General features: G+C 38.4%; 2 protein-coding genes across 2 annotated transcripts in view; one reads left to right on the forward strand and one right to left on the reverse strand.

The window, feature by feature from the left end:
- The window catches only part of LOC128743360 (homeotic protein female sterile), a 420,579-nt gene that overhangs the window by 244,977 nt on the left and 163,063 nt on the right, over positions 1-12,539 (forward strand). The window lies entirely within an intron of this gene.
- Positions 1-12,539, reverse strand: part of LOC128740451 (ATP-binding cassette sub-family C member Sur) — a 119,061-nt gene that overhangs the window by 31,737 nt on the left and 74,785 nt on the right. The window contains exons 14-17 of the mRNA XM_053835991.1: positions 6,189-6,322; positions 5,775-5,868; positions 3,685-3,920; positions 3,536-3,615 (exon numbers count right to left, since the gene is read on the reverse strand). Coding sequence (XP_053691966.1) covers positions 3,536-3,615; positions 3,685-3,920; positions 5,775-5,868; positions 6,189-6,322 — 544 coding nt within the window. The remainder of the gene's footprint in view (positions 1-3,535; positions 3,616-3,684; positions 3,921-5,774; positions 5,869-6,188; positions 6,323-12,539) is intronic.

The raw sequence follows: 12,539 nt of genomic DNA on the forward strand, positions 1-12,539 counted from the left end.
GTCCTTATTCTGGAATCATGGTCATCATATTTGGTGGAGAACGATTCAGGAGTTACGGAGTTATGATGGAACGTACATACATACTTGTGGCATCCTGGTATTTATAACATATTATAGGATATGCCTTGAATGGGTAATGTATGTTAATAACCCAGTATATAATGGGTGACCATAATAACGTGTAACTAGCACAGAGAGAGTGCCGGTTGACAGCTTCCCGCATAAATGAGATGAGAGACTCAATTTGTGTCAGAAGGTCAACCGCAGTATATCACATTTGGCGATCCATTGCCCTATTAAACATATTTGGTATCGCAATATAATAGCTATCCGTATTCGGGAGAAATTCCGAATGCAAGTAGTAATTTTCTTCGGCTTGCGTTTGTTTTGCGAATTTGTTCGCACTACGAGTTAATTTTAGATTAGATATTGATTGGTAAAACATTTGGTGGTTGCTGGGCGGAGTAATGTTTGTATTCATAGAACTTCAAACATTTTACATGGAAAAGCGCAGTCGCGATAACAAACAGAACTGGTTGGACTTCTTTACGATTAAAGTTAAATATTCCCGATAAAAAATCCCTACTACTATTCCCGCGTAGGTCGAATCGCCCGATTCTTGCAACAACTCTATAATGAGAGATTAAGGCCGAAGCAGCGCACGCTTCAAACAGCGTTGGCGCGATCGAGAAAGATAGCATTTTGAAAATTGTAATTAGTTCTTAAATAACGCTACAACATAGTTTTTCGAATACATCATTGTGTGTAAAACTCTTACTTGATATGATATGTCACTACAGTTGAGTATTCGAACCCATATAATAAAAGTGCACTCTCATTTAAAATTTTGCTTCGTCTTTTTTCTCCCTCTAGAACGCTGGCTTGGCCTTAAAAAGGGGAATCGGTTGATCCGTCGGTATGTTTTCAAAGTATATTGAAATACTGCAGGTATATGATCGTTGAGAGTTGTAAACGAGTGTGCAGGAAAAATAAGAATAAGAAATTGCTCTGAAATATGCTGTAATTTGGAATTAAATGGAAAAATGGAATGGAAAAAAATAGAGACCCCTCACCCCCCTAAGAGGGGGAGGGGCTTCGATTCATATGAAACACAAATTTCTGCATAACTTGAGAACTAATTAAGCAATTTGTCAACGTTTTGCTCCGATGATGAAGGCATAGTTCTTCGAAACGTCAGCTGAACGCAAAATCTTTTAATAAAAATTCAACGGTCTATTATAATCATCACGTAATTTGGAATTAAATTGGAAAATGGAATAGGTGGAAATTGAAACTAAATTAAATTTATTTAATGAAAATAAATATCAGGCAAAACACCTTGAACCTCCCCTCTTTAGGAGGGGGTGCTCCCATACAAATGAAATACAAATTTCCTCATAATTCGAGAACTAACCAAGCAAATGTAACCAAATTTGGCATGTGGGGGTTTTCGGAGGCAAGAATTTTTTCTATCGTGAATTATGACCCCTCTCCCTTTAAGAGCGGGGGCTCCTATACAAATGAAACCCCTTACCCCTATGGTAGTGGGTTATTTACTTGTTTTCCTAGGCCTCTATTACTTTCCTTTAGTTGGGTCAGAACGAGTGATAGCGAGTAGGGAGAGGATCACTCCTGCGAAATGGGCGCTTTATTTTACCTGGCTAAGCAACGGGGCGGTGAACGGGGGTTGTTTGCTACTTTACTGTGAGGAAAAATTCCAAATTTATAACATTTGTATATTAAACTACCCTTGCTTTCATAGTAACGTAACTGCCAAAATGAATCATCTAAGGTTGAGCACCTCAGAAACTTGCCAAACTCGAGATTGTGACAAAGGTCACTCGAGATTCACGATTTATGTACAACACAGTTTAATTTGTGGCAATACGAAGTTTGTCGAGTCAGCTAGTCAACAATAAATTTGAAATGACTGTTACAGCGTGCGAAGAATGAGAAATTGAGTGTTATGTCTGTTTGTTTGTGCATAAGCATTAACCCAAAACCGTATATTGAGAAAATATAAGCATTCCCACTCTAAACTGCTGTATATCAGCAATCTCACTATTCTCAACATATAAAACTTAAATTAGCATTGTTAATGCATAAAAGCATTGCCGCAAATCAACATTAAAGAAAACATTATTTACGCATGTAAAGTTACAATGTACATTACAATTGAGCATGTAATGCAGAAAAGTGCATTATAATAAGTCGTAAGTGTTAATAAAGGATTTATACTTGACTTCTTATGTAGCTTCTCTACGGCAACTATTTCTGCCCTCTTCCATATGACAGATGCTGTTTTTTTCTACCCGACTGGATTTGCAAACTAAGGCACTAGGAAACGAATGAGGTGACAGGATTAACTCCAATTCGAGCCCCGTCTAGGAGGTAATGTTATTCAGCACTTCAAAATATTTTTTATTTGTCTACATAAGTATTACTAATTGCAAGAAAAATTGTCCAATCAATAAGTGCGCAATCGCTCATAAAAGCACTACTTTAGCTTAAATCGCTTCGGTCTCTTCGGTGCATTTATTGCTTAGAATGTAACGAAAAAGTGCCCCAAAGATACCGAAACGGTTTAATGTACAATAGCACTTTTATGAGCGATATCACACTTTGGATGGTACAATTTTCCTTGCAATCAGCAATAAAACGAATAAAAAATATGTTCCCCAGAGAAGCTGCAAAAAAGCTGCTTACATAAAAAACATGTGATAAAATACTTTTTTGTCTTGTCACCGACCGAATTCATGTTTTCTCTTTCCATAACAAGCGAACGATATGCAGTCGATATTTTTTCCATACGTCGATACTGTAGACAAAATAACATTTTGATAAAGCCTCAAACAAACACTAATAATGTTTATTAAATGCTTGCGGCGTAGCATTTTAATTACCCGCTATTTCGTCTTTTTAGCATTATGTGAGTTTTACAGAAGTATATAAAGAATAAAAAGCTCTTAATCATAGTTCTGTATGTTTATACAACGTTGTCAAAGATTAATGATTAGTGCTTACTGCTTACTTAGGAATGGGGACATACAATTCGTCCCATAAATGATCAGGTTGAGAATATTTATATGAAATCCATACAAAGTGTACACTTTTAATAAAGTACACTTTTAATAAAGTAATAAAGAAAACGATTTATACTTACAATCATACAATCATACAATCACACAATACTCATACCTTATTTCTATGAGTCATCCCTAAATATACTCAAGGTTGCATCGATATAATCGGCTTTCTTCTTGAGAGAAAGATAAAAATATTAGACTTAATGTACTGAAACAATAAAATATAAATCATTTTGGAAATTATACGATCCCCAATCCAAAATGGGCCCTAATTTCATTAATTTGAAATAGGTTTGACATGACTTGTCCGCTGCGTCAAGCGTTCATCATTAATTTTATGTCAGCTTAATCTTTTCAGGCATTTCAACTTCTTTATTGTTTTATTAAATACACTTCCCTCTCGCAAACGGTAAAATTCAACCATCGCAGAATTTGCCATTTGAATTAACTTGTGGCGTTCTCGATACCGGACAATAAAAAGTCAAGTAGGTGAAAATAATGCTGTGCAAATTGAATGTCGAACTGATATCTGAAATTTATAACACCGGGAATAAAATGTTTCCCGAAATTATTGCATGAAAAAGTGGATTTCACTTACCGTGACGCACCATTTGCTCCCGACAATCTACCTCTCCTGCCAGTTGGGACGGCACCATCGCTGAAACCTCTACCGTCGGCTCGGTACCTCTTGGAGTAATGCCGGCGAAGTTGGACATCCCCACCGTGGCACTCGTCGATGGGAAGTGGCAAATCGTGTGTATGAAAACGTGATCCAAATAAACTGGAATTACGCTGCAACGCCGCTGGAGTATAAAGCAACGTGCCGGCAGGCTGCTTGCCGGAATTCCGCATGTATGCCGGGGGCGACCGTGCGACGCGCGGGGATGTAGCATGGAAAAAGGAAAGTAACATACCGGGAAATATGAAAACGATTCAACTGAATTCTTGTTGAGCCAAGGTTGCAATAACTCCAAAAAAGAAACTAGAAAACCAAAGCACAGCGCAATGAAATGGCAGGACCGACTGCACGAATTTCAATTGCCATTGCACCGTACGTACGGTTGAGACGTTCAATTGAATGAGAGAAACCCTGTGTGCCGTTCCTTGTTCGTCCACGGGGAACCAAAGATCATTTGTTCCAATAAATTTGATACAGAGTAGTATAGTTCATGCTGTTAAGGCAAGTCTAGGTGCAGAGTTAGTAGTGTTGGGAACAGAGACTGCATCTTGGAGAACAACCTGCTCCTACTGCTCCTTCTTTTCTCGGTAAGCAAAAAGCAAAAAGGGCTAGATCAATAACTTTACCCCTGTCATTTGCAGTAATATGGATAAGACATTATAAAACAATGGGTTTTTATCGGATTTTCACAGGTTGAAACGCAACGGGAATCACTGTAGCACAAAATTCATCGAATTACACTTTCAAGGTTGCAATGAAATATTGCCATTAAGCTAGCAAAGTTTATATTCAGTGAGAAATCATTTTCAGTAGAATGAGTTTTGAACTAAACTACTCCAAAAGTCGTTAACTGTACCAAAATATATAAATTCGAAATGTAGGTATCCTTCAAGAGATCAAAAACTTCATTTAACTTTATTTCTAGGTAAATATTTTTTATTGCAACTCTTCAGTCTATTACGACATCACTTCAAAAGCAGAGCCTAACCGCTGCTGCTGCTGTGCTCCACTGCCGCAGAAAAATTGTTCTGAAGCAAAGTGATATGAGAATTTTGGCCAAATCTAGCAGCATTTTAAAGTTTTACACTCTTCGTGTAGCAAGGAACCAAAGCGGCAGGCCGACGTTGGCGAAAAAGTTTACACAAAAAAGAAAACAGTTAACATCATCGAGGCGAAAGGAAACCCAGAAACCGAAACGATGCAAGTTCGTTCAAAGTTTTGCTCCAAACTTTATGGAAACAGCAATTCAAAGTTTACGGAATTGAAAAAAAGAAGATACTTTATAGGGTAAGCCACCTTGACCGACGCGACGGGTTACTTTTTAAATTAGTCCGGGAAAAAAATTTAATCGTGAATTAATATTAAAAAGCAGAACCAATATTAGTGCTTTCACTCTAATGTGAACAATGAAGTTCACCGTAGCTATTTGGTGGCATTGATTTCGTTTGTTGTCGAACTGAAATCATCGTTAAGAAGGAGGCAGGGCAGGACGAAAAAAAATCTCAATGCTCCGTTGTAATGGCTAGGGATGCGGTTTACCGATGCAATAAAATTTCTCGGGAAATTACACTGTGTCGGTGAAATTGTTCAAGGACCGGTTAGTAAGTCATTATTATTATGTTCAATTCTGATACTGCTATCTTTTTAAATAGAATAAGCCACTTTCGGTCCTGTTGGTATTGTTTTTCAATTTCTATCATGATATTTAGATTAGTCAGTACTAAGCAATCTACAAATCGTCCAAGAAACAAGTCTATTGTTACATATGAGATTCAACATATCAGTAAACATGTCAATTTAAAGCAATACTGAAACAAGTCGAATCCCAACTAAAGATCTAAGTACTGGCGAAAAAGGGAAATAGGGCCAGAAACAGATTGTAAGTGTGCCGCATCAAATTTTTACTTAATTAATTTAGTTTCATGTTGTGAAAACATAAATACCAAAAGATCATATGTACCAACTCAATTTACGATATCCTTGTTTCGACACAACAATATTTTGCTTACCTCGTAGTACTCGTCGTGGGCGTGCCTTTTCTGCAAACTTATCCGAGAAACGATTTTGAACAGTTTCCATCGTTCTCGGGCTGTCTTGCCGGGGCTGCACCGTCCAACCAGGTCCCGGATGCAACCGTCCCATAGTAATTGAACAAAAAGAATAGAAAATTATTTCATCAAAATACAATTGCACTTCAAACGCAACCACTGCTGCACTGGCTCTGGCACTGACTGCACAGCACAGTCTAACGAATGTAAAACTTTCTGCAACTTCCTAACTGGCGCTATCTTGCGCAATTTGCTCGAAATTGGAACTGTAGCCACTTGGAAATTTACTTCGGGCTCGTTGTAGGGAAATAATTGTAGGTATTGTGCAGAGTGTTGCATCCGTTCATCTGTGCCATTAGCACAGCTGTTAATTACCTTAGCCCTGTTTCATTGGATTGTTGCTCCTTAGCGATAATTGCCTTCCACTGCCGTAACGTTTGTGGGAAATTGTTTTCAATTTCTGATAACGTGCCTGTTGCGCTCACAGTAAACGCCTCCATTGCAATTATCTGGTGAAAACACGAAGTAAAACAACCATTATTTCACAGGTCTTGCTAGCATTCAGTGGACAAATGGACTATGGTGAAAGTGAAACCATATGCTCGGGCAAGTCACCATTTTACGGCAGCTCGATTTTCTGCTAGGTGTGGAACAAGTTCAAACGACCGTCTCTATTAATAAATCGATAATCTTCTTTGTTTTGTCTGGTTTATCGTTACTGTGAGCAAGTAAAAATGAAGGAAAATTTATACAAATAGCTTCAATTCAGACGATATTGGACTACGTCTTTCAGCATCAATTTGTTTTAAAATCCATTTTAGATTAACTCAGCAGCTCGCTGATTACATCAGTCGACAAATTAGGACCTGTTTTCTCACAATTTAAATAATTCTGATGTAATGTAATATAAAAAAATTAAAAAAAAAAATTAATAAATTTAAAAAAAATCTACGTTTCAACTAGGGTACGGGGTTAGTTCTTTACACTTCAGGTATTTTGTTTATTTGTTTATTTGTATAAACAAATGTTTATTTGTATAAAAATATCAACAGGCCTTTTGGCCCTACTGATGCACTTAACCTAGGACCTTATGCTCTTACCACTAAAAGTCACTTGTATTCAGCTAAACTTTTGATATTTTAGATTAAAAATTATAGCACTGAAACCAATTTTAATCAGCCAGAACGCATTAATCACCAAGGAGCTTTCTTATGCAGTCCAGAATTTTACTGAGATATTGCAAACTTCTCCCAAACTGAGTTCATTTATTTTTAACTGTTTGAAATAGGCGACCTCTGATTACCCGGTTCCTTACCCTATACCAGCTATACATCCCCTGGATAAATTATTGGAACTTCCGTTGATTTGGATTAGTGGACAACCAAGCCCCTATATACATTTAATTTCAATGCACACCCGTTTTTCTTGCAACCTACAAACTTGTTTAACATGTTAAACATTAGTTAACATTAGTTAAATAATTGATACTGGAAGAACCATGTTTCTCTTATATACTGATGCACAATCACTGATAAACAAGGTTTCTTTATCGGACCCAACATGAAACAGAAAACCATATACATATATACAGAAAAAAATATACAGAAAAAAAATCACAATTAATCAATGTTCCCGATCACGCCCCAAGTAAAAATTAGAGTTTTATTACACTTTTGTGATGGCCGCCCAGCTAGCTTCGAGGTACGATGCTGGTCTAACAAGCCAGTCGTCGTATGTTCGAATCTCGGCTAGGCGCTGCTTGCTAGTTAGAGTCAGTAGGATTGTTGCACTGGCCCCGTAATTTTCCTGTACTCTAACAGCCGGCTGCGAAGTCTGTCGATAAAGAAGGGTAACATCTAAAGACGGTATAAACCCATGGCTTTGCTTTGCTTTGCTTTTGTGATGGCATTTAAAACCAAAATTGGTGATAAAACCCGCCGTTAGAGTACAACAAAGCTTATAAAGTTGCTGGAAGCCCGAAATATTAAAATACACTTCTTGTGAAAATTTACTTCTTGTAGATCGGGATCATTCCACACGAAGTGACCGAGTAAAAGCTCAAACGCATGATCGACCTTCTTGGATTTGAACCAAATTTTGACAAATTGTTTGTTTTAGGTCAGAAAGTAAAAATCCCAAATTTGATGCAGGTTCCTCTCCGCGATTAACGGAAGTAATTCTTCCTTTCAAGAAGATACCCGTTTTTGTTAAGTTCTCTTATTTTCTTTTGATTGTAGGGTACGGGAGAGTATTTCCAGCCCATTAAGCGGTAGCCTGAACAATATTCAGGAATTATGTTGAAACTATATTCATTCGAGACAAGATTTTTATACCAGTTGATAGAATAATATTTACTGAATATCGGTGTGTATTTTGGTCTTAATGAAACGCTACTGAATTTGAGTTACAGTCGCGAGAAATGATGAAGTCGCTGCGGCTAAATTGGGCCCATTTTCTATAGTGGTGTTTGTGTGTTTTAAATCCGACCGGCCGAAATAGCCTGAACAGATGCTTTTCAAAAACAGATCAAAAGGGAGACCGATGAATAACGTGTCGGTATTGCCTAGATACCGGCTCATTGAAGATAACTAGTTTTGCAGTGACAACTGCTTGCTGCTGGCGCTAGTGTATTCATTGAATCGTACATATGCATTAGCACCAGAAGCAAGTGGTTGTCACTCAAATACTAGCTATGTCAACACGATAAATGAGTTTCAGGGGCAACTGCATCACATCTTGGTAGCAGTGTAAATAAAGTACCATATGCTGAAATTAAAAGCAAAATGCTGCAGTTTGCTAGTGAATGAAAATTGATTTATATTTTCATATCAGAGGGGAATTTTTGTGTTCTTCCGTGATGAAAAGAAGTAGAATTGTTCTGTGACATCATATTCACAGCTGTTTAGTTGCTAGAATAAGTAAAAGTGATCATGATTGTGTCTAAACCATCATCAAGAGCGGATACGCTTAGACGATTGCTGCTGGTTTTTTCAGCCTGATTACGTGCCAGTGGAAAAACAGTGGTTTTTATGTTTATTGAATAAAATTTAGCAAATTACCTACATTTTTATGAAAATAGTTATAACACATGAAAACTTATGAGTGCTAGATACGTTGCAGTATTGTTATATAGCGGCAAAGGTTTTATTTGGGAACGCGCAGCAAAAAAAAGGTAATGTATGCCGAGTTTAGTAGCATGCTGGAAATACCCTCCCGTACCCTACTTCCGGAAATTTTATTCCAGAACAATTTATAAAGAAATTGCCCAACATAATCAAAAATATACTAATTTGGAGTGGCAGTTTCTGATTTGAAAGCTACATTTACATTTTTGTCTCGATGAGTGCAATTTGACCTAAAAAATTTCAACTATCGTGTTCCTTAGGTCTTTTACATAAGAATCACGCATCACCTCACTCTGTAAAAAAGCAGATGGTTCCAGATGGAATATCGGGCCCTCCATTATTCCGCATTGAGCGATCTGTTTCAATAACCTCATATGGAACATCCATATTGGGCCTAGTTTCTATGCAGTCAGAGACTGAAGTTACTAAGGGTGTCAGATTGAACTTGAAGTATGCGAAGATGACCGATTTGCCCACCTTCGAGTATAGTTTTACTCCATTGCAACCGTAGTGCGCCGAACTCTGCTTCCTTGTTCACATGAAGATGCAAAGACAGTAAGCATAGCAGTGCCTCCACGGCTGCAGTAGATATTGTACGCATGCCACTGGTAACTGAAAGGCAGACCAGGCGCTGAACTTTGTTGATTTTGGCTTGGGCAGTCACCTCATTCACTTTTGGCCACCATACGACTGCAGCATAGGTTATTCTAGGCCGTGCAATAGTAGTGTATGACCAAAAGGGTAATTGAGATTTCAATCCCAATGTTTTGCCAAACAGTGAGCTGCATGCTCAGATAGCCAAAGTTGTTTTCCTAACAGCTTGATGCCAGCTCATTATACTTACTTACTTACTTATTTACTAAATCAGCTCCAGGCCGTAGTTTCCTCTGCTGGACGAAGAAGTCGTTTCCATTACACTCGGTCCATGGCCGCAATTCGCCAGCCCCGTAGTCTGCGTAGGGTCACCTTCCACTTGATTGGTCCATCTTGCTTGCTACGCGCCCCGCCGTCTCGTTTCAGTCGGATCATTATTGAGAACTTTTTCAACCAGGCTGTCGTCCGACATTCGCACGACGTGCCCAGCCCATCGCAAGCGATCGATTTTTTGCGGTGTGAGCGATGGGTGGTTCCCTAAGCAGCTGAGGCAATTCATGGTTCGTTCGCCTCCTTCACGTTCCGTCTTCCATCTGCACTCCACCGTAGATGGTGCGCAACACCTTCCGTAAGAAAACACTAAGGGCGCGTTGGTCCTCCACGAGCATAGTCCATTCCTCATGGCCGTAAGGACTACCGGTCTAATCAGCGTCTTGTTAACTTCGTGCGGTGGCAAATTTTGTTCGATCGCAGCGTCCTACGGAGTCCAAAGTAGGTACGATTTCCTGCCAGAATGCGTCTTTGTATTTCTCTGTTGGTGACGTTGTCTGCGGTAACACGAACTCTTCTACCACCTCGATTTCATCACCGTCTAAATTAATCCGGGGAGGGAGGTCAGCATTCACTTCTCTAGAACCTCTTCCTTTCATGTATTTCGTTTTCGATACATTAATGACAAGTACAATCCGTTTGGCTTCAGCTTTCAGTCCGATGTACGTTTCCGCCATCCTCTCAAAAGTACGTGTAATGTTGTCAACGTCGTCAGCGAAACCAAGAAGCTGGGCGGACTTCGTGAATATCGGGCCACTCGTGTCTATCCCCGCTATTCTTATCACACCCTCCAAAGCGATGTTGAACAGCAAACATGAAAGCCCGTTACCTTGCCGTAACCCTCTTCGAGATTAAAAGCGACTCGAGACTGCCCTGACACTCGAACAACACACATTACTAGATACATCGTCGCCTTAACCAATCGCGTTAGTTTATCCGGAAATCCGTAGTAATGCATGATCTGCCATAACTAATCTAAATAGCCAGCTCATTATAGTGTGGTCGATTCTCTTTTGACAGAAAGCCATATTAATTGACGGGAAGGACGTGTTATCGAAAGCGCCTTCAATATCAAGAATAACACAAAGTGCCGTCTCTTGATATTTGAGCGATTTCTCAATCAACGTCAACTAAGCAGTGTAGTACGGTGTCCTTAGATTTACCGTGTTGATATGCATGTTATTTTACATGTAACGGAGAGTTTATTAATAACTTTTTGCGGATATAGTCATCCGTGATTTTCTTTACCAGCTTAAGAGGCGATGAAGTCAGACTTTTCGGTTTGGAAGTCTTAGGCATGGTTTTGTCTTTTTTGCCAGCCTTAGGTATAAACACCACCCTTACTTTCCGCCAATTCTCCTGGATATATCCCAAAGTGAAACTGGCTCGAGAGAGGTTGATGAGCATGGACTTTACAGCATATGCGTGTTTGCCATTTAACTTCCACTTCTGTTTCGTGGCCTCAGTGCTATTAAAACTCTTCTATCGATGAAGAACGTAAAAGAATTGCCGTGATTCTTAGGTAAAATCGGGGACATTAAAGTGTTAAAAAGGAAGCATACTTTTATCATTTCTAAAAAATCAATTTTCAGGTAAGGCCATTGCAAATCATTTTCAAAGTTTTTGTCACCCCCCTTGGAAGTTGGCTTGAAAAATCGGGTGCAAAAAAATAATTTGTAGGATATGAGTTAATTTTTTTATAAGATCAATTGTCTGTGGGCTCTACAACCTGAAAAACTCGAAAAATGAGTGTACGAGTTAAGTTAACACTTCTAGCACGAAATATAAATAGAAGTTCAAACAGTGGAATTTCCGAAACTTGGCCAAAAAACTTTTCTTTCGTTTTTGTCTTTTTGTTCGTAGATTTTTGCATGAAAAATAACAAGGTATTTATTAAAAGCAAGAATAGATTTGATTTTCACGTTTAAACTTTAAGTAAAAATGCCTAAAATCCATTTTTTTGCTCAATTAAAAAATTCTCTTTGTTGTTTTTTCGCCTCCCTCCATCAGTGGCCCAACACCGGAGGGACAACAACTTTTTTAAATATTTGTAATGGCATAATTATTTCAAAGGATAAGGAATCTGAACATTTGTTTGCAGCCGTTTAGATGAACTCCAAAAATTGACAAAGTTACCGCTATATTTACTTTACTTTATTATACTCATTTTGTGTCTTCACCGAGAGAGGCATGAATGCTAACCGCTACACCGGAAGTGATCACTACAGGACCTACAGTTCCGAAATATCTTATAATTGTAAAGTTTTATATTCAACACTCGAGCGCTGCGGTGTGGTCACGTTGCAAAACATACTTAGGTATTTGGAAAATGAATGATTTTTGCGTGGACGATTAATTAGCGTAAGTATCTCGTCTGTTTGTCTGTGAATTGGGTTTGTACACCGCTCAGATGTAAATATAAATGCACAGCCCCGTCCAATTAGCTTCGAGATACGATGCTGGTATACCATAGCTCGTCGTCGTTTGTTCAAATCTTATCAAATCAATTTCAAATGAATTCTGTTTATCGTTATACCTAATGTATTAGGTCTTTGTCATCAAAACGTTGAACATAGTGGTACAACAAAAAAAATGTTTTGATCTAATTAGGATTATACGTTTGGTGCACCAAGCTTTCAAATTAAAACGAAGGAATTATCATCATTATAACTAGATT

Source organism: Sabethes cyaneus, chromosome 3 (assembly GCF_943734655.1).
Source record: "Sabethes cyaneus chromosome 3, idSabCyanKW18_F2, whole genome shotgun sequence".
Classification (NCBI taxonomy): Eukaryota; Metazoa; Arthropoda; class Insecta; order Diptera; family Culicidae; genus Sabethes; species Sabethes cyaneus.